Source organism: Hyperolius riggenbachi, chromosome 7 (genome assembly GCF_040937935.1).
Source record: "Hyperolius riggenbachi isolate aHypRig1 chromosome 7, aHypRig1.pri, whole genome shotgun sequence".
Classification (NCBI taxonomy): domain Eukaryota; kingdom Metazoa; phylum Chordata; class Amphibia; order Anura; family Hyperoliidae; genus Hyperolius; species Hyperolius riggenbachi.
Window position 1 is genome coordinate 15,231,042 of NC_090652.1, and position 22,042 is coordinate 15,253,083.

Sequence of the window (22,042 nt, forward strand, 5' to 3'; positions counted from 1 at the left end):
TGATCATTGAGATGCTGCGATCATTTGTAGCTTCCCACGTAACACGTCCATGCATTACTTCCTATTTGCGTAGTGATAGTAATGCGTGAGGCCATCTTGTGGCCAAATAGTAAATTTACATCTACACACATTTATTTTAATAAAAAGACTCACAAATACATTTAAAATTAACTCTTTACCTCCCACACGATCACATAATTACCCAAATATTTTTTTTTTATGTTAAAAAAAATGACAATAAAAATTACATAAATAGTTTCCTTAGGGACTGAACTTTTTTAATATGTATGTCAAAAGGGTATATTACTGTTAATTTTGAAACTATGGGCTTGTAAATAGTGACGAACGAAAAAACTGAAAAAATGCGCCTTAATTTCCAAATAAAATATCGGCACCATACATTGTACTAGGGAAATATTTTATTTGCAATAAACGGGACAAATGGGCAAATAAAATGTGCAGATTTTAATTACGGTAGCATTTATTATTTTAAATCTATAATGAACTAAAACTGAGAAATAATTAAAAAATTTTTTTTTAAATGTCTTATTTTTCCTGTTAAAATGCAGTTTGTATAAAATAATTCTTAGTAAAAAGTACCACCCAAAGAAAGCCTAATTGGTGGCGAAAAAACAAGCTATAGAATGTTTTGTTGTGATAAGCAGTAACAAAGTTATAGGCGAATGAAGTGAAGTGGTTAAATATGCTGGTAATGTTTGTGCAAATTATTGCAGGTGGAGATCTACGAGATGTGATAAATTGCATGTTATTGGATGACTTCCTGAGATAAGGGAATGTCCTGGTATGCTTAGTGGATCCTTATGGATTTTTGGCAGATGATAAAAGAAAGCAGTTTGTGGGATTTAAACTGTTAATAAAATTAAATTAATCCTTGTTTAAAATATTATTTTTAAGAGCTTCTGATAAAAGTGAATTATATTTGGTCAGAAAAATATCTGTAGGTTCTTTCGTTAATTTTTTATAACTGTAATCATTTAAAATCCGTCTGGCTTCTTTGGTGTGAGCTGTTCTGTTTCGCAGCATCACTCCTCCTCCCTCGCCTGCTTCTCTAATAACTGTAGCTTTGTTTGCTGTGAGATTTTTAGTGCCAGTTTCTCCTGTCTGCTCAGATTGGTTCTCATCAAGGGTTCCTGGTGAGGAGGTTTGGTGTTCCCAGCACTGGATTGGTGGGGGGGGGGGGAGGTATGGGGATACTGAGAAAAGTATTTATTGGGGCACTTTTCCCTTCAGGTTTGCTTTAGTAAACTTGCTGCTTTATTCTCTGCTAATGAGGCAGGATCATGAGTCATATCTTGTACATCATGCGGTATGCAGTATGTGGGGTGCACTGGGCGCCCCCTATGGCTCCCGCCGTGCTGCCTCCCGCCGGATGGCCTGGGAGAGGGATAGAGGGGATATCCATTTTACACTGGAGCGACTGACTAAGGCTGCTCCCCACACACCTGATAGATGCTGTACTTATACGCTATACACTGAGCCTACCTTACTCCGGTACACCTATCCAAATGTAACAATAACTTTTTTTATAGCTCCTTTTCTCCCATAGGACTCAAAGCACTTAGGCTCTCTCAGATTCAGTAATTGGTAGTGGGATGAAGTATTAACACTGAGGATAAAATTATATTTCTGCAATTGCCAAACTGAACAGGTGGGTTTTCAGTCTAGATTTAAACACATCCAGAGATGGAGCTGTCCCGAACTGCTGAGGTAAGGAGTTCCATAATGTAGGAGCAGCATGACAGAAGTCTCTGGCATGCTGCCTAACTACCCCAAATGCTTTTTACACATGATGTGTACCTGTCCTCAGGTTATCCTCAGGTTATCACATATTGGGCGCAAGTCATTAAATTCCTCAACGACTATATGGGCTGCCCCAATGGTGTGCCTTCTTTATATATTTCCCCAATCCTTTACTGGAAAATTCCTGATACAGTTTGCTATAGAGATGCGTCACATAGCTCGCTAACTCCTCACCAAGTGTTGGAGACTTACCACAGCGCCATCGTGCACTGAGTGGGTCAGGTCTGTGAATCGGGTGTTTCCCCTCCACAAGGCAGTATATCACCGCAGAGGTACCCAATCTAATGTGACCAAATCTGCTCTACCTGGATAAATTCCCCACACACTAAGTTATAATATATCCCTTATACTGAGTACCCATCACTGTTATTAATCTCCAGCTGACGTCCGAGCTCCTTCATATTACTGCTGTGTGTATATATGTATGTGTATATATATATATATATATATATGTGTATATATATATATATATATATATATGTGTGTATATATATATATATATATATATATATATATATATATATATATATATATATATATATATATATATATATATATATATGTATATGTATGTGTGTATATATATATATATATATATATATATATATATATATATATATATATATATATATATATCAGGCCAAGTGCTTGACGTTTATATGTATCCTGATGTGCCTATTCCAGGCCTCTAATGTATCATCTGACACTTTGTTGTGCTCTCTCACTAATGTGTATTTGCCTTACTTCTTCAATAAACTTGGCTACTTTAAAAAAAATGTTTTATGGTTGTAATTAATCATATTTCCTCATGGAAGATGCTCTTATCCTGTTCTTACTACATCATCATGTCTGTTACTCTATGTGAGGTTGTGTTCCCCTTTAGTCTGTCATTTGCATTGCCTGGCGGGGGGACATCACACTACTATTTAAAATAGACCTGAACTCAGATCTTCCTCTCTGCTCTAAAAGATAAGCAACAGCATAATAACATTTATTACAGAGGATACAAATCCTGCAATTACTCTGCAGTGTGTCTACTTCCTGCTTTCAAGGAAATAGCTCAGGGTTAACATCCTTTGTTTACAAATTAGCTGTTCTGCAGAGGCAGTCGGCTGACAACTGAGAGATCAAATACACTTGTCACAGATAAGGATGAATTAGACAGGCTAAACTCTCTAAATACATACAGGGGGCATTTCTCTCTGTTTTCCTTCTGTTCTGTGAAAGGAATTCAGGTCCACTTTAAGCACACATCTGTTGAGTGTAATTAAGGCTGTGACTGAGAGCTCATTTCTGTCCGGCACATGTTATCTATTCCTGGATGTTCTGCTTTTATCAATAAAGACAATGTAAGTGCATCCTTGGTGAGCAGAGCGGTCTCCTGTGAAGGAATGTTGGATATGAGTGTTGGCTGCTGGGACCTGGCTCCCCTCGGAAGGTATGGTGGCCGAGCGGTGTATGTACAGATACATGTACTACCTTTTATACTTACCTGAGACTTCCTTCAGCCCCATGCAGGCCTTGGGCTCCATCACCGTCCTCCCCGGCCGCTCCGTTCCTCCTCCGTCTCCCCCGGTACATTTCCCAGCTGCCCTCCACTGCATCATACACAACTAATGCCAGTGAGGGCATGACAGGAGGTTGGTGTGGAGCTGCAAGCTCTGGGCACAGTACATAGGCATGCTGCCAGCTAGTGTAGGATTGCCCAGGTACGGTATCACGCTGATGAGCTGTTGGTTAGTTACTGCAGTCACTAGGAAGCCCTGTTTTATAACAGAAGAGTACAGACAGTCCCTGTATTTATGCAGAGGCAGCTGATAGCCTGATTAGGATTGCTTGTTATATAATACTAGCCCACCCGCGTCGTAGCATACGCCGCATCTATCTATCTAATAGAGCACGTGCCTCAACCTTGAAGCAAGAAGAAGAAGTAGGCTTTCCATGAGAAAATGTATGCGTGCTCAAACACCAAGTTTAACCCTAGCAAGTCTGGCTTTGCAAATTCGGCCTAAAGGCTCATACACACATCAGACTATAGTCTTTGGAAAATGAAAGATCACAGACCAATTTTACCCCCTTCCATGTAGTATGAGAGCCATACCGTTCACAGTCTTTTCTATGGAGCTGAACTCCACATCAGAAAAAAAATCTTTGCAAGATGCTGCACAGTGCACACAAACATGCTGTACAGACACAAAAGATCAGTATCTGCAAAAGGTCTGTTCCTGCCAAAAATCCATTCCTGCAAATTGCAATGATAGTCTATGAGATCTGCAGATCATCATACACACATGATTTAACTGACATTCATCTGCAGACCAAGCAATCATCCGCAGATCTGGATTTTTGGCAGGAACAGATCTTTTGCAGATACTGATCTTTTGTGCCTGTACAGCATCTGTGTGTGCAGCATCTTGCAAAGATTTTTTTCTGATGGGGAGTTCAGCTCCATAGAAAAGACTGTGTAGAGTATGGCTCTCATACTACATGAAGGGTGGTAAGATTGGTCTGTGATCTTTCATTTTCCAAAGACTATAGTCTGATGTGTGTAGGTGGCCTAATTGGCTATTCATGAGGCAATGCTCATGCAAATATGCATTTGCTTTCACATGCCAAACTATGCAACGTCCAAAAACCAATACCGCAAAGCGATCGCCCTGCGGGAATTAGTTCATGCTACATTAGCACTATCCAGGAGCGCCACGGGGAGGCTTCCCAATGCCCCCATACAACCGGGGGGGATCGTGGGGTCCCAGACTCTCTCACTGCCTGGGAACCACAGCGGCACCCCGGAGGGGGAGGCTGGGTGGCGCAGCCGCCCCCCCTCCCTCAAGTGTGTCGAGCGCCGGGGAGAGCCATCCGCACCCACCTCCCAATATTAAAAACAGGCACTTACCTTAACGTCCATTGCGTTCTGCAACATGCACATTAACTTGGGGGCACCACATGAGAAAGGAGGGAAGCATGGGTCACCCCGAGCTTTAGAGCTCACCGCTGGCTCACATACAACACTCCGGGGTGGAGGGAGGACAGGCGCAGACAACTCACTCCAGGGCTCACACCACCAGAGCAAGCCATCCACCACCTGCCTCCAAAGGATACAACTGCAAAAAATGCTTTCCATGAGAAAAATTATGCGTGCTCAAAAACCAAGTTTTAAGGTGCATACACACATCAGACTATAGTCTTTGGAAAATGAAAGATCACAGGCCAATCTTACGCCCGCTCAGAAAATCTGCAAGGGGGCCCGGTGGGGCCTAGTTACGCCCCTGTCTGCAGATCATCATACACACATGATTTAACTGACATTCATCTGCAGATCAGATCCACCAGGATGGATTTTCAGATCAGCGGATGATTGCTTGATCTGCAGATGAATATCAGTTAAATCATGTGTGTATGATGATCTGCAGATCTCATAGACTTTCATTGCAATTTGCAGGAATGGATTTTTGGCAGGAACAGATCTTTTGCAGATACTGATCTTTTGTGTCTGTGCAGCATCTGTGTGTGCAGCATCTTGCAAAGATTTTTTTCTGATGGGGAGTTCAGCTCCATAGAAAAGACTGTGTAGGTATGGCTCTCATACTACATGAAGGGTGGTAAGATTGGTCTGTGATCTTTCATTTTCCAAAGACTATAGTCTGATGTGTGTATGCACCTTTACCCTAGCAAGTCTGGCTTTCCAAATCTGGCCTAATTGGCTATTCATGAGGCAATGCTCATGCAAATATGCATTTGCTTTCGCATGCCAAACTATGCAGGGTCAAAAAAACAATACCGCAAAGTGCTCTCTCGCTGCCTGGGAACCACAGCGGCACCCTGGAGTGGGAGGCTGGGTGGTGCAGCCGACACCCCCCCCCCCCCAAGCATGCAAGCATGGCCAGCGCTGGGGAGGGCTGTCCGCACCCACCTCCTAATATTAAAAACAGCCACTTACCTTAACGTGCATTGAGTTCTGCTACATGCGCATTAATTTTCTCATGGAAAGCATTTTGTGCAGTTTGTATCCTCTGGAGGCAGGTGGTGGATGGCTTGCTCCGGTGGTGTGAACCCTGGAGTGAGTTGTCTGCGCCTGTCCTCCCCCCCCCCCCCTCCCTCTGGAGTGCTGTATGTGAGCCAGCCCTGAGCTCTAAAGCTCAGGGTGACCCATGCTTCTCTCCTTTCTCATGTGGTGCCCCCAAGTTAATGCGCATGTAGCAGAACGCAATGGACGTTACAGTAAGTGCTTGTTTTTAATATTGGGAGGTGGGTGCGGACGGCTCTCCCCGGCGCTGGCCACACTTGGGGGGGTCATCTGCGCCACCCAGCCTCCCCCTCTGGGGTGCCGCTGTGGTTCCCAGGCGGTAAGAGAGCCTGGGACCCTGCGGTCCCCCCGGTTGTATAAAAAGGGGGCATTGGGAATCCTTCCTGTGGCGCTCCTGGATAGTGCTAATGTAGCATGTAGCAGGGTGACTGCTTTGTGGTATTGGTTTGTGCATGCATTTGCATGAGCATTGCCTCATGAATAGTCAATTAGGCCAGATTTGCAAAGTCAGACTTGCTAGGGTAAGGCCTCTTTTCCATGGACTGTTGATAGGCAGTGAAATGCCTCTCAAACTCTCACAACTGCTCACTGCTGCCTGGTAACTGCTTGCTGCTGCCTGGTAACTGCTTGCTGCTGCCTGGTAACTGCTTGCTGCGCACACAGCTCAACAGTCCATGGAAAAGAGGCCTTAAACTTCGTGTTTGAGCACACATACATTTTCTCATGCAAAGTACTTCTTCTTCTTGTTTGAAGGTTGAGGCACTTAGTCTATTATATATATAGATGCCCCTCCCCCCCAGCACCTCCTATCAGATATGTAGTTGTGGATTGATGTGAGCGCAGACTACTTGTCTTTAGCTTTCTCCTATATTATCCTGACTACTCCTAGTCTGCTGCACACATGCTTCTATGTCAGTACATGGCTCCCTGTGAGCACCTGTCAGAGCAGCCTGTGGGCAGCCAGGAGACCTCCACTCGGTGGAGCAGGGGGTGAAAGGGACATGAAGACACAGGCGTGCAGGGCTTGTGGTGTGGAAGTTTATTAGCTACAGTGAGAGCAGGGCTTGTGCAATGGAAGGTTATTATTAGCTATAGTGAGTTCAGGGCTTATAGTATGGGAAAACCACAAGGTCTTTTGCAGCTTTTTATGTTGCCACTGCTCTCCTACACATACATAGCAGATTAAGTCAATCTAACATGTATAGGGGCTTTGCTATTTATGTGTAAAGTCGACCCATTTGTGAAACATACCAAGGACTGGTCGCACAACTGACCCAAGCAGCAGCTGCAGCGGTGCGTCTGCCGGAGCACAAGCTGACTCTTCAAGCATTGTGTTGCAAAGACCGTCACACTATAAACAGCAAATGTGAAGAACCTTGTTATATTTAGACATTTTTTTTTCAGTAGATTGCGGTGACAACACATGTAGATAGCCAGGCATATAACACATCAGTCCATATCAAATGAGTCCATAGACCCTAAATTAGCACAACATCCGGCTACAAACAAAGCAAGGATAACATATAGCAGCTGCGTTCATATTGCGGATTCTGAGATCAGGCAGTACATGTGTCACCTGGGGGGACAGACACCGGCCAGGAGCTGCATCAGACAAAGACAGTTTCCCAAAAAGTTTCTTATCCCCAAAAGTTTTGAGATATGTGATGGTAAATTCAACAAGCGTTTTGCAATAATGTTAGAGCCATTTTCGCTCATCTCTGCCATGGACATCTGTACTTGCTGCTCAATTTCACACACATAATGTTACAGTAAGGCTGGGAGCACACTGGGGGTACCATGAGTCTTCTGCCATGTGCATCTCTGTGTTTTTCTCTGCATTTTGCATGTTTGTATGTGTCTGAGTTTGTATTTTTCATGCATGTTATGTTTTTATTTTTCATTTTTTTTTTTTAGAATCTGCCTATTTTTAAATTAAAGAATACAGACAGTATCATATGTTATTAAAAAAAAAAAAAAAAAAAAGGAATGCAAAACACATGCATTTTTTACCATAGGAAAGCACCATGGGGCTAATTCATGAAGCTGTGTTGCTATAGCAGCGCGAGCTCCATGATCAGCACCGCACTCTAAATTGAAGGCCGCATGCTACGCTCGCTCTTGAAGTGTAAGGAAGTTATGCGTTCCTTAAAATGCTACTATGTTCATTTTCTCTGCATTATGCGATTTTGTATGTGTCTGTGGTTGAGTTTACTATTTTCATGCATCCACCGCCCACATCCAAAACCTCATGAAGTCCTGCAACTTCCACCTCCGCAACTTCTGCAAGATCCGCCCTTTCCTGACCTCTGTCACCACCAGACTCCTCTTAGGCACGTCCCCCTCTCCCGGCTTCCAGCTCAAATTGGTAAGGCCATGTCCTTCACGTAAGATGCACTGTATGTGTATTTCACATATTGTAATCATTTGTAGGTGATTTTGCACGGAGATTGTGCGTGTGGGGCTTGTGTGCATGAGCGGATCCAGCGTTTTTGGTTGGGACTGCACATGCACGCGACCTCTGCGCACACATTGTTTGTTTTTTTTGATCATAACTTTTTCTTTGCAGGGTGTATTTTTTCATGATCATATTTAATATCCTAGTGTGAATTTTCCACTTGTTTCAGATTATGGACATATGAGTTGTCCACTTGTGTATATATTTTTTTTTTTTTTAGGGTTTAGTTGCGCAGTATCCGTATCAATTTTGCACCAGGCACTTTCTATATATAGCACTTTTGCACTAGGCACTTTCCTGGTCTTTCCTATACGTGTTTTTTTTACCATGAATTCACTATATTACCCTTGTCCATGAGCTGGAATATCAAGTACCGTTGATTTCAATCGGGAGATTTTAACTGTTTTTAACCATTGTTTTAATTTGGATTGATGAATAAAGTTGTTTATATCGTTCACACTACATATATGTGTAGAGTTGTCTTTTGAGATTTATACCAGGTGTGGGCACATATTGGCATCTTTTCTGTAGAATTAATGGTTATGATTTTGCCATTTTTTGTGTCTTTTGATACAAAGTTACTGAGCGCTCAACAAGTTCTTGAATATACCACCAGACTCCTCATCCATGCCCTCATAATTTCCCGCATTAACTACTGCAATGCCCCTCTGTCTGGTTTCCCTATGACCCAAATTGCCCCGTTACAGTCCATCATGAATACGGCAGCCAGAATCATCCACTTCTCCCTTCGCTCCACCATGTCAGCTCCCCTCTGTGACTCCCTCCACTGGCTTCTAAAGATGTCGCGAACCTCCAATTTTCGGTTCGCGAACCTTCGCGGAAGGTTCGGTTCGCGTAAAAGTTCGCGAACCGCAATAGACTTCAATGGGGATGCGAACTTTGAAAAATAGAGAAAATTATGCTGGCCACAAAAGTGATGGAAAAGAGGTTTCAATGGATCTAACACCTGGAGGGGGGCATGGCGGAGTGGGATAGACGCCAAAAGTCCCGGGGAAAAATCTGGATGTGACGCAAAGCAGCGGTTTAAGGGCAGAAATCACATTGAATGCTAAATTGCAGACCTAACGTGCTTTCAAACATCTTGCATGTGTATACATCAATCAGGGAGTGTAATTAGAGTTCTGCTTCACACTGACACACCAAACTCACTGTGTAACGCACCGCAAACAGCTGTTTGCGTAGTGACGGCCGTGCTGGACTGATGCGCAACATGGCCACAGTGCAGGCCGTGGCAATTTTCCAGCCCATATGGTCACCGGGGTGTGGTAGCTCAATGATAGAACAACAGTGACTGTCCAGCTGATCAAATTTGGTCTGTCCACAATGAAGCAACAACCTTATTATCTTCTTGTATGTAGGTAGGCATAGGTAGGAGTCCCAGTATAGGTAGGTAGGCATAGGTAGGAGACCCAGTATAGGTAGGTAGGCGTAGGTAGGAGACCCAGTATAGGTAGGTAGGCATAGGTAGGTGCCTCAGTAGTTAGCTAGGCACAGGTAGGAGACCCAGTATAGGTAGGTAGGTGCCTCATTAGTTAGCTAGGCATAGGTAGGAGACCCAGTATAGGTAGGTAGGCATAGGTAGGAGTCCCAGTATAGGTAGGAGTCCCAGTATAGGTAGGTAGGTGCCTCAGTAGTTAGCTAGGCATAGGTAGGAGACCCAGTATAGGTAGGTAGGCATAGGTAGGAGTCCCAGTATAGGTAGGTAGGCATAAGTAGGAGTCCCAGTATAGGTAGGTAGGTGCCTCAGTAGTTAGCTAGGCATAGGTAGGAGACCCAGTATAGGTAGGTAGGCATAGGTAGGAGTCCCAGTATAGGTCGGTAGGCATAGGTAGGAGTCCCAGTATAGGTAGGTAGGCATAGGTAGGTGCCTCAGTAGTTAGCTAGGCATAGGTAGGAGACCCAGTATAGGTAGGTAGGCATAGGTAGGAGACCCAGTATAGGTAGGTAGGTGCCTCAGTAGTTAGCTAGGCATAGGTAGGTAGGTGCCTCAGTAGTTAGCTAGGCATAGGTAGGAGACCCAGTATAGGTAGGTAGGTGCCTCAGTAGTTAGCTAGGCATAGGTAGGAGTCCCAGTATAGGTAGGTAGGCATAGGTAGGAGTCCCAGTATAGGTAGGTAGGTGCCTCAGTAGTTAGCTAGGCATAGGTAGGAGTCCCAGTATAGGTAGGTAGGCATAGGTAGGAGTCCCAGTATAGGTAGGTAGGTGCCTCAGTAGTTAGCTAGGCATAGGTAGGAGACCCAGTATAGGTAGGTAGGCATAGGTAGGAGTCCCAGTATAGGTAGGTAGGCATCATAGGTAGGAGTCCCAGTATAGGTAGGTAGGTGCCTCAGTAGTTAGCTAGGCATAGGTAGGAGACCCAGTATAGGTAGGTAGGCATAGGTAGGAGTCCCAGTATAGGTAGGTAGGCATAGGTAGGTGCCTCAGTAGTTAGCTAGGCATAGGTAGGAGACCCAGTATAGGTAGGTAGGCATAGGTAGGAGACCCAGTATAGGTAGGTAGGCATAGGTAGGTGTCCCAACAATCAGCCAGGAGCAAGCCAAGAGCCTAACTAATCTTTCCCTAGGAGAAAAAATCTGCAGCAGCCCTCCCTAGTCTGTCTATTTGCAGCAGGCACACGAGTGAGTGTTTTGGCCAGCGAGCCTGCCTTATATAAGGGGGGGTGGGGCTCCAGGGCTTAGTGTAGCCTGAATGGCTACAATGTGCCTGCTGACTGTGATGCTTCTGTGATGGCTTCCTATCCAGCACAGAATCCGATTCAAGATACAGTGTCTGACCTACAAATCTGTCCACAAATCTGTCCAACCTACATTTCCGATCTTACTCAGAGGTACACACCTAGCTGCTCACTCCCCTCCTCCAATGAACTTTGCCTGACCGCCCCCCTCATCACCCAGTCCCATGCACGCCTGAAGATAAGGAAGTTGTGTTGTGATTGATAATAAAAAAAAATATAAGAATAATAAATAATAATAGCATTCAAACGCTGACTGCAGGTGACTCCACAAAAAGAGCTTGCAGTTAGCTTATTCACCACAAGGAGTCGCTCTCACCTCTCCCACGTGGGACGCACAGAAAGGAGGAGATTAATCCAAAGACAGGAAGTGATGTAACAGCAGGAAGAGAAGTTGCAGGAGGAGAGAGAACACGCGGCTGAAAGAGGTAATTGTGTGAATCTTGTTATATATGGAGCAGAGCAGCGGTTTGGGGTGGGCATGCTTTGTTACAGAGAAGGACATAGTACACCTGTCACTATCCTGATCATCCCCCTTGATGAGTCTTATATATAACTGCTGTGACTTGTTTGCCAGTTTTCTATTGCTCCCCCTACATGTACCATAGATTATGGGTCGGATCTCACCTTCCTAGTAATAATTCAGTCACATCACAGAGACAAGAGAAGATATACTGTATATTGACTATAGCCATATCCCTCCAGTGCTGGAATTTACCCCTGTATAGCCTATTCTGCCCCAGGCATTGCCATATTGCCGTGCAGTGTAGCCGTATCTCCCTAATCACTTCCCCCCCCCCCCCCCAGTTTTCAGCTTCTTCCTGGAGTAATAGTAATCTTGGGTAGTCGTCAGGGCAGAGGCTCAGGGGGCACCAGTCTCTGGGAGTGCAGCCCTGTGGATGTGCCTGTTCCCCCTACCCCTCCCCGAACACTTCAGAGTTATGACTCTGCATGTTTGGGAGACTACCTAATACTGGGGATACATCTGCCTATACTGGGGAGGAGGCTGCCTGTTTGACTTGGGGAAAGGGTCTGGGGGCACACTTGCCTGTCCTGATAACAGAGACTGCTTGGGGTATATTTGGCTATCGATACTTGGGGTACACCTGGCTATCTTGCCTAGGAGGGGGGCATCCTAATACGGGGGTACATCGGCCTATATTCAAGGGGAGGATGCCTAATACTGGTGTACATATAGCTATCTAACCTGATTAAGGGTACTGCTTAACCCCCCTGGCGGTTTGCAAAAAATCCGCCAGGGGGCAGCAAATCTTTTTTTTTTTTATTTATTTTTTTTTTTTTCATGTAGCGAGACAAAGTCTCGCTACATGATAGCCTCCGGCGATCGGAGATCAGGAGATCCCGTTCAAAGAACGGGATCTCCTGGAGGGCTTCCCCCGTCGCCATGGCGACGGGCGGGATGACGTCACCGACGTCATCGACGTCGTGACGTCAGAGGGGACTCCGATCTGCCCCATAGCGCTGCCTGGCACTGATTGGCCAGGCAGCGCACGGGGTCTGGGGGGGGGGGGGGCGGCCGCGGCGAGAGGAATTGCGGCGGATCGGCGGGTAGCGGCGGCGATCAGATGCTACACGCAGCTAGCAAAGTGCTAGCTGCGTGTAGCAAAAAAAAAATTATGCAAATCGGCCCAGCGGGGCCTGAGCGGTGCCTCCCGGCGGCATAGCCCGTGCTCAGCACGGGCTTACCGCCAGGGAGGTTAATACACAGGGTACATCGTGATATCTAATCTGGGGTTGGAGGGCTGCCTAATTCTGCCTACATCCGGCTATCTGTAATGGGGATGGTGGGCAGCCTAATAGTGGCTATCTATACTGGGGAGGTGGGCTGCCTAATACTAGGGGGCCATCTGCCTTGTGTGTGTGTGTGGGGAGGGAGACTACTTGATGCACCTGGCTTTTTAAACCTTTCAGCACTTTATTTGGCCTGAGGAAGTTAGCAGAGACCCACGAAATGCGTTTCCTGTGCTTATTAAAAATTAATTATATTTATATATAGGAATTTATCATTTTTTGAGGTAAGCCACTTCCCCCTTTTCTCCCCCTTTTTTTTTTTTTGTTTTAAACTCAGTTTTATACACTCCTGGGTGCCTCTTAATGCCGTTGTTATGGCTTCCCAAGTCTTCCAGATATTAGTCATCCACCAAACCAGTCACCAGTTAGACCACCCCTTGAGCTCCATTGCTATGTTATCAATGGCTGGAGTGAAATATGGAGAGATGTCTGAATTCTATACCGAGGAAAAGGGTGAATGTTAAGTGATATGAAGGGTGTGAGCAGGAATCCAGGCGCATGCATCGCTATAGAGAGAGCTTGCAGGGAGTAGTAGTTTTATTGTTAGGGTAGTCTGCCTTTATACCTGAGAATGATACAAAGTATCTATGTGGGGGGTTAGTTTACATAATTGCCCCTTAGGGAGGGAGACATAGAGAATAATATAATCTGTGAATAGTGCGGAGCTGTGATTGGCCGATCTTGTATGCCATGGAATACTGAGCCCATAAGATCCTCGTAGAGCAGCTCCCACCTCCAGCTGGTGCCTCACACATATGCACAATCTCTGTGTTACCTTATCTCTGGATTTCCCTCACTTCTTGTGCTGTCAGAGGTGTTTCATGTTTATCCCAGCCGTTATGGAAGGCAGGCCGGTATCTCTTCCCTGTGAAGGAGGACACTTTCCCTGATAGCTTTTCCCAGCAGCTGTTCATAGCAACAGTCATGAATACAATGTTGTACAATAGAGTTGTTGTGGATCATTGGAGGTCTCAGGGAGGGAGGTCCTGAAGGAGCAGGATCTGTGCATTGTGTCCATTTTCAGCAGATAAGACAGGTGCACCATATGACTGTATCCATTTTATCTCTGATGAGAAGAAGCCAATGTGCAGCCAGGAGCCACTGGTGTTGGATTGGAGGTTGGAGTCTGCACAAAGATGATAGCTGTTGGGTCACAGCTAGGGGGTGGAGCCAGGTAACAAGGGGCGTGGCTGGTAGGACAGGTAGAGAAGATGGAGGCTGCAGCTGGACAGTGGTTGGTTGGCCTCTGCTGCTTCTGTCCTGGTATTGGCACTGTCCCCGCTGGGAGATTTGTTGCTATGGCGCTTGGAAGGTTTGGGGTTAGAAGGTGATGGACAGGTAGGGTCAGTATATGGAACTGCAGTTCCATCTGTCCAGTTCATCAGCTGCCAGAGCCATAAGTAATGATAATTCATAGCTAATTAGCTGCAGGCCTCAGCTCTTATCTTCCTATATCTCCAGCTGTTCTCTCTTCACATCCTCATCCATCTACCGATGCCGGTGTTCTGTCTGATTGCGCTGCCTGTTGATTTGCGCTGCCCCGCATGCACAGTAGGAGATTGTGCGGCCACATTTCCTATTGAATAATGCTGATGGTGGTAAAATACTAAATATCTCCGCTCCCACACATCCTACACTCCCCAAACTTTCAGGGTAGGGAGGGGACCCCCAGAACGACCTCTATGCCTAATTGCATCCCCCGAGACCCGCTGGTTCCCGATACAGGTTTCTGTAATCTATCTCCTGAACCAGTGGGACTCGAGAGTTACAATTTGGCATAGAGGTCGTTCGGGGGGTTCCCTCCCTACCCTGAAAATTTGGGGAGTGTATGATGTGTGGAAGCGGAGATATTTAGTATTTTACCTCCAGCAGCATCATTAACTTCACACTGAGCATGCGTGCTACTCAATATGGAAGGGAGCTTCCGGGCAGTGCAATCAGATATTACACCGGCATTGCTGTAACCTCCCAGGAATGTGTGCATGGAGAGGAGGAGAGAAGCACCAGATGATGAGCAAGGCACACTGGGAGAGAGGACTGTGGTGCTGAATGTGCAGATACCACAGCTTATGGGATATTATCACCCCTAGCAAATTATGTTCTTTTCTGTGCTCTGATTATTAGTATTAATATTTTACTGCTGCAATTTATCATTTTTATAAATCAGATCTGGGCTAAAAGAACAAGAGAGGTATGTGAAGAGTGATCAGCAGTCCATGGAGGAGGGTCGCATGATGGGGACAATTAAAGAGGAAGAAGAAGAGACCTTTGTGAGGAGTGATCAGCAGTCTGTGGAGGGTCGCATGATGGGGACAATTAAAGAAGAAGAGACATATGTGAAGAGTGATCAACAATCTGTGGGGGAGAGTGAAATGATGGGGACAAATAAAGAGGATGGAGAAGAAGAGACATGTGTGAGGAGTGATCAGCAGTCTACTGAGGAGGGTAGCATGATGAGAACAGTTAAAGAGGAAGAAGAAGAGACATATGTGAGGAGTGATCAGCAGTCTATGGAGGAGGGTGGCAGGATGAAGACAATTAAAAAGGAAGATGAAACATATGTGAGGAGTGATCAGCAGGCTACGGAGGAGAGTGACATGATAAGGACTAGTAAAGAGGATGAAGAAGAGGACGTTATTACTGGGATGCGCATTGGTAAGTGATAAATGTATCTCCTTTTAATGTCCAGTGCATATAAGCCAGTGATGGCTAACCTTGGCACTCCAGGTGTGGTGGAACTACAAGTCCCATGAGGCATTGCAATACTCTGACAGCTCTAAGCATAACTCAGGGAGGCAGAGGCATGATGGGATTTGTAATTTTGTCACAGCTGGAGTGCCAAGTTTAGCCATCACTGCTATAAACTGTGTGTTCTACATGTGCATATTAGCTGAAAGCTTACGCCTTTTCTTCTAAGTTAGCCAATAAATGGTATTATCCAGATTCAAAACCTCTTACTAGTGCAATAAGCTAACTCTCTAACTGAATGACAAAGCTAACAATTAGTAAGATATCTCTCTAACTGAATCACTAAACTATCAATAACAGGTTCAGCGAGTCTCAAATCAGCACAAATCGATCACAAAATGCAAATACACAGTCAGCGCTGTGGAATTGGTACAAAACATTCGATTCCTTAGTTTATGAAGCCACTGACTCCTTCTCCAGGTACCCAAAATTCCTCTGACTCCGATTCCTAGACACTGTCTAATTTTTACCATTGCTGTCGATTTCGTACAAAAATCATCCAACTCCTCAGTTTTTTGGAACCTCCGACTCTAGGTACCCAAAATTTCTCCGACTCTTCGACTCCACAGCCCTGTACACTGCACTGCTCTCTAACACAACCTCTCACAGAGTACTGAGTAACAGCATGGAGGTAATCCAAGATGGCATCCGCCATAGGGAAGGGTGGGTGAGCTCAACTCATTCCTATTGGTTGCTAGGGACATGCTGGGGACATTCTAATTGGTCCCAAACTGAAAAAAAAATGCACGTCCGTCCATAATTACTGGTGCACTCGTAGTCAGAATATGTAATCGCAGCTGATTATGACTATGGTCCCGTAGTCCACAATTACGACTTGTCATTACAGATATCCATAAATTACAAGTCATTACACCCAACACTACCTGGGACAGAGGAGGTGGCAGAAGGGAGTTAGAATGGCCTCCCCTTAACCTGCAGGCGGCTCCACCAGACCAAATGCCGCCCCACGACTCCTTCCCTTCCCAGCACCATGTAGGGTGACCCAATGGTCAGTGAAAGTGAGGTACCATTCCTGCCTATGTCTGCTGCTCCAGGCATCTGTATTGAGGTGCCCTCTGCCTCTGACTGTGTGGTCTAACCATCGAGATACAGATTCTACTGCATGCTTGTGTGAGGCTGGGATGACATCCCTGGTAAAAAATGGATGAAAGAACTAATTGGGTTAGCGCTCAGAGATAGTCTCTGCTGTAAAAGATGTTCAATCCCGGTAGATGATAATCAGCAAATGCAACAGCATAACCTCAGTGGGGCTATAGCTCCCCCAACACAGAGAGACTCACCAGACTGTATGGCCTAAGTGGCCCGACTTCACCTTAGGGGTATAGGCCACACCTCAGCCTCTCCGGCAACCTCTGCACCTCAGCGCCGACCGCTTCCGGCTTGCTTCTCAGATAGGGTGTTGCTGTTGCCTCCAGGTAAAGAGAAAAGCTGCACATAGCATACAAGTGCTTAAAGGGAACCTTAACTGAGAAGTGATATGGAAGTTTCCTTTGAGACAATACCAGTTGCCTGGCAACCCTGCTGATCTCTATGGCTGCAGCAGTATCTGGATCTCACGCCTAAAACAAGCATGCAGCTAATCCAGTCTGACTTCCGTCAGAGCACCTGATCTGCATTCTTGTTCATGGGCTGTGGCTAAAAGTATTAGAGACACAGGATCAGCAGGAGAGTTGGGCAACTGGTATTATTTTAAAAGGAAAAATCCATATCCTTCTCAGTTTAGGTTCCCTTTAAGGGAATAATCCCAAGTTTATTTAAAAAGTTAAAAACAGGCAAAGCCTAAAAAACATACAGGTTGCTTCTTCAGGTCATCTGTATTCAAACCGTACAGTTACAGAGCACACAAGGACACGACATGTTCCTGAGGAAGGGCTACACCCGAAACATGTCCTGTCCTTGTGTGCTCTGTAACTGTGTGGTTTGAATACAGATTACCTGAAGAAGCAACCTGTGTGCTGTCTCCTTTTTTCATCTAGTACAAGTGTATGCAGGAGTGGTGTACCTGCGTGAGTGCGGCACCTGCTTCCGGGCCTGGAGAAGGATAGGCCTGTTAAAGTGTGTGGAAAGTGTGTTCTATACCTTAAAGCCTAAATAACAGGTAATAGCAGGTGGCTACACAGGACTGGGAGTTACCAAGCAGCTATATGAGCTAAATGGATCAGCTACCGAAGCGTTACCCCAGCTTGCAAATCCACGAAAACCGCCGCTAGATCAAAGAGTGTAAGCGCATCGACCAATCACTGCATCTAGTGACATCAGATGCTGCGCCGCTCCATTGGGGGAGCTATAGCCCCACTGATGTTATGCTGTTACATTTGCTGATGATCATCTACCGGGTTTGAAAATCTTTTACAGCAGAGACTATCTTTGAGCGCTAACCCAATTAGTTCTTTCGTCTTTTGAAGCTAGTCACAAATAGCCAGGGAGCGCTCCACCGTTTGTGGACTGGTGTTCTATTAGTCTCCTGAGACTGTGTATTTCATCACTTGTGATCGCTTATGTACAATTTTGTTTACTTATTCATTGGTAAAAAATGGAGGCTGTGGATCTGCCATTGTGGCACCAAACCGCTCATCAGTTGGTGGAAGGGGGCACTTTTCCCAGCTAATAGGGCAGAGAGCTGTTGGACCAGCAATCTTGCCAGGAGCCCATTGTTGCGGATCACTGTTGGGTCAGTTGAGCGAATGATTTCTGGGAAAAAGGCCTGGCGCTGGGTGGCAAACTGGGGGGAGGAGACAGCTGATGAGGTCTGGATACAGCTTCCAGCCTGGTGTACAGAGGGGGATGGCGTGCAGTGGGACTGTTCAGGCTGCACATGATGTACAGAGTGATGGTTAGGCCCCGTTCACACTTGCGGTTCTCTGCCAAACGGACCGGATGACCTGACCGGATCCGGATCGGAACCGTACGGTTCTGATCCGGATCCGGTCAGGTTGCATCAGGTGTACATCAGGATGCGATCCGGATCCGTTTGGCAAAAGAGAGTAGAAATAAAATAAAAATGTTGGGGTCTGGGAGGTCAGCAGAAGGTGGACCTGTGGAATCAGGCCCTCCGCTGTTTAGAACTCACCTCCACCTCCGACATACTGCCAACATCTCCAGCACATTAAAAGTCACTGCTGCTCCACTCCAAAATGCTTGCCCATGTGTCCCCATCCAAAATCGCCGCTACAATACGCATAGGAAGTGGGGTAGAACGTCCGGTTTTTATAGCCAGTGTGTTGTGCGCTGTCCGTTTCTCATTGGTTTGTATTGGCCGGATGCAAAAGTCCGGCTCCGCTCCGGATACGTCTGCCGGAGGAGCCGGACCAAAAAATTGCGCATGTTGGATCTTACGCCGAAGTCCGGATCCGGTACGGCTCCGGACGGAACGGGCGCATGTGAACGGACGCATAGACTTTCATTGCTATGCCGTGCGTCCGTTCTGTCCGTTCCGCATGCGGTCCGGCTCCGGCACGGCGATTCCGGACGGCGACCTGCTAATGTGAACCGGGCCTTAGAGGAAGAAGAGAGCCTCTTGCTGCTGCTCTTGCTGCTGCTAATTCCTCAAATTGGGTGGAGGGTTTCGCGTCAAATCTAATCCACCATAGAGGCCGCCTGCTGCTGGCCAGTTGTGTACCGAATAGATAGGAAAAAATTCCCTGATCAGGGGGCTTGTTGCAGCCAACCACCACCTCCTCATCTCCTTGTACAGGTTATAAATGTGATGGGGTTGGCCTTGCCTGCTGATGTCTAGACAAAGACCCGCCTCATCCACCATCATTTTACCTGCGGCTTGGAGTGCCATCACCCTTGCTGTGCTTCATTGTGAACAAACATATAGGGGGTGAAACACTACAAATGTATTGGGGCAGCTCAGGGATTTGGGGGCTTGGTGAGCACAAAAACCCCCCATAAATTGTGAAAGAACGAGTTGTGTGAACGCTCTCTAACTCGCTCTCCAACTAAAACACTAATCTATCTATATTTTATGAACAGAAAAATTTGTCAACTAAAATGCAGGAAAAAATAAAATTGCTAACTAAAAAAATAAAAGTAAAGTAAAAAGAAAATGAAAATAAATGAAACAGAGAAATAAAAATGAAATGAAAAGAATGCAGAAACTTTCTAATCAAATACAATTCAAATCACAATATTTATAAAAAAAAATAAATAAATAAATCAAAGTAAATCAAATTTGAAATAAAAGAAAAAAAAAATCAAGTAACTAAAAAAGGGAAACACACTACACTAACGCTCACTCACTATTACTCACTACACTCTAGCACAAACTTACTCTCTCGCTGACACACTACAGCTAACCTTCTCACTCACTCACTAGTGACTCACTACACCAGGGCCGGATTTAAGCCAAGGCCACATACAGTGGTTTGCAAAAGTATTCGGTCCTCTTGAAGTTTTCCACATTTTGTCATATTACTGCCACACACATGAATCAATTTTATTGGAATTCCACGTGAAAGGCCAAAGTGGTGTACACGTAAGAAGTGGAATGAAAACCATACATGATTCCAAACATTTTTTACGAATCAACAACTGCAAAGTGGGGTGTGCGTAATTATTCAGCCCCCTGAGTCAATACTTTGTAGAACCACCTTTTGCTGCAATTACAGCTGCCAGTCTTTTAGGGTATGTCTCTACCAGCTTTGCACATCTAGAGACTGAAATCCTTGCCCATTCTTCTTTGCAAAACAGCTCCAGCTCAGTCAGATTAGATGGACAGCATTTGTGAACAGCAGTTTTCAGATCTTGCCACAGATTCTCGATTGGATTTAGATCTGGACTTTGACTGGGCCATTCTAACACATGGATATGTTTTGTTTTAAACCGTTCCATTGTTGCCCTGGCTTTATGTTTAGGGTCGTTGTCCTGCTGGAAGGTGAACCTCTGCCCCAGTCTCAAGTATTTTGCAGACTCCATGAGGTTTTCTTCCAAGATTACCCTGTATTTGGCTCCATCCATCTTCCCATCAACTCTGACCAGCTTCCCTGTCCCTGCTGAAGAGAATCACCCCCAGAGCATGATGCTGCCACCACTATATTTGACAGTGGGGATGGTGTGTTCTGAGTGATGTGCAGTGTTAGTTTTCCGCCTCACATAGCGTTTTGCATTTTGGCCAACAAGGTCCATTTTGGTCTCATCTGACCAGAGCACCTTCTTCCACATGTTTGCTGTGTCCCCCACATGGCTTGTGGCAAACTGCAAACTGGATTTCTTATGCTTTTCTGTTAGCAATGGCTTTCTTCTTTCCACTCTTTCATAAAGGCCAACTTTGTGCAGTGCACAACTAATAGTTGTCCTTTGGACAGATTCCCCCACCTGAGCTGTAGATCTCTGCAGCTCGTCCAGAGTCACCATGGGCCTCTTGACTGCATTTCTGATCAGCGCTCTCCTTGTTCGGTCTGTGAGTTTAGGTGGACGGCCTTGTCTTGGTAGGTTTACAGTTGAGCCGTACTCCTTCCATTTCTGAATGATCGCTTGAACAGTGGTCCATGGGATGTTCAAGGCTTTGGAAATATTTTTGTAGCCTAAGCCTACTTTAAATTTCTCAACTTTATCCCTGACCTGTGTGGTGTGTTCTTTGGACTTCATGGTGTGTTGTTGCTCCCAATATTCCCTTAGACAACCTCTGAGGACGTCACAAAGCAGCTGTATTTGTACTGACATTAGATTACACAGAGGGGCACTCTATTTAGTCATTAGCACTCATCAGGCAATGTCTATGGGCAACTGACTGCACTCAGACCTAAGGGGGCTGAATAATTTTGCACACCCCACTTTGCAGTTATTGGTTTGTAAAAAATGTTTGGAATCATGTATGATTTTCGTTCCACTTCTCATGTGTACACCACTTTGTATTGGTCTTTCACGTGAAATTCCAATAAAATGTATTCATGTTTGTGGCAGTAATGTGACAAAATGTGGAAAACTTCAAGGGGGCCGAATACTTTTGCAAATCACTGTAGGTCATGGCCTAGGGCGCCACGGGAGCAAGGGCAGTTGGGCAGTGAGCTGAAAATGTGTAGTTTGCAATCAAATTTTTAATTGCAAGCCTGCAGTGCAGGGAGAGATCGGGTGAGCACCAAACCGCAGAACTCTCCTGCTGTTGCCTGTGGCTGGCTGTGTAGTGTGTTTGGCTGCTTGCCAGATCCGGTCTGTGGCTGCCCGCCTTGCTTCATTGTTTGGATCCTTCACAATAGCTGTGGGCAGCTGGAAATTGCCTGCCTTGCGGGCAGAGAGTCACTTGCCAGATGTTTCCCCCTCCCTCCTCCACACAGCAGCACCACCAGTCACTCACCTCTCCGCTCGCCTCCAATGCTAAAGCTTCCCCTTCTCCATCATCAGCTGCCGCTGTGCATCTCTTTCTGCGGTCAGCATTTCCCATCATGTGATTTTTCGGTAATGT

At 45.7% G+C, this 22,042-nt stretch overlaps 1 protein-coding gene across 1 annotated transcript in view; it reads left to right on the plus strand.

Annotated features, from left to right (window-relative positions):
- Positions 1 to 22,042, plus strand: part of LOC137525343 (uncharacterized) — a 440,546-nt gene that overhangs the window by 189,371 nt on the left and 229,133 nt on the right. The window contains 2 exon segments of the mRNA XM_068246397.1: positions 8,882 to 9,063; positions 15,035 to 15,522. Coding sequence (XP_068102498.1) covers positions 8,882 to 9,063; positions 15,035 to 15,522 — 670 coding nt within the window.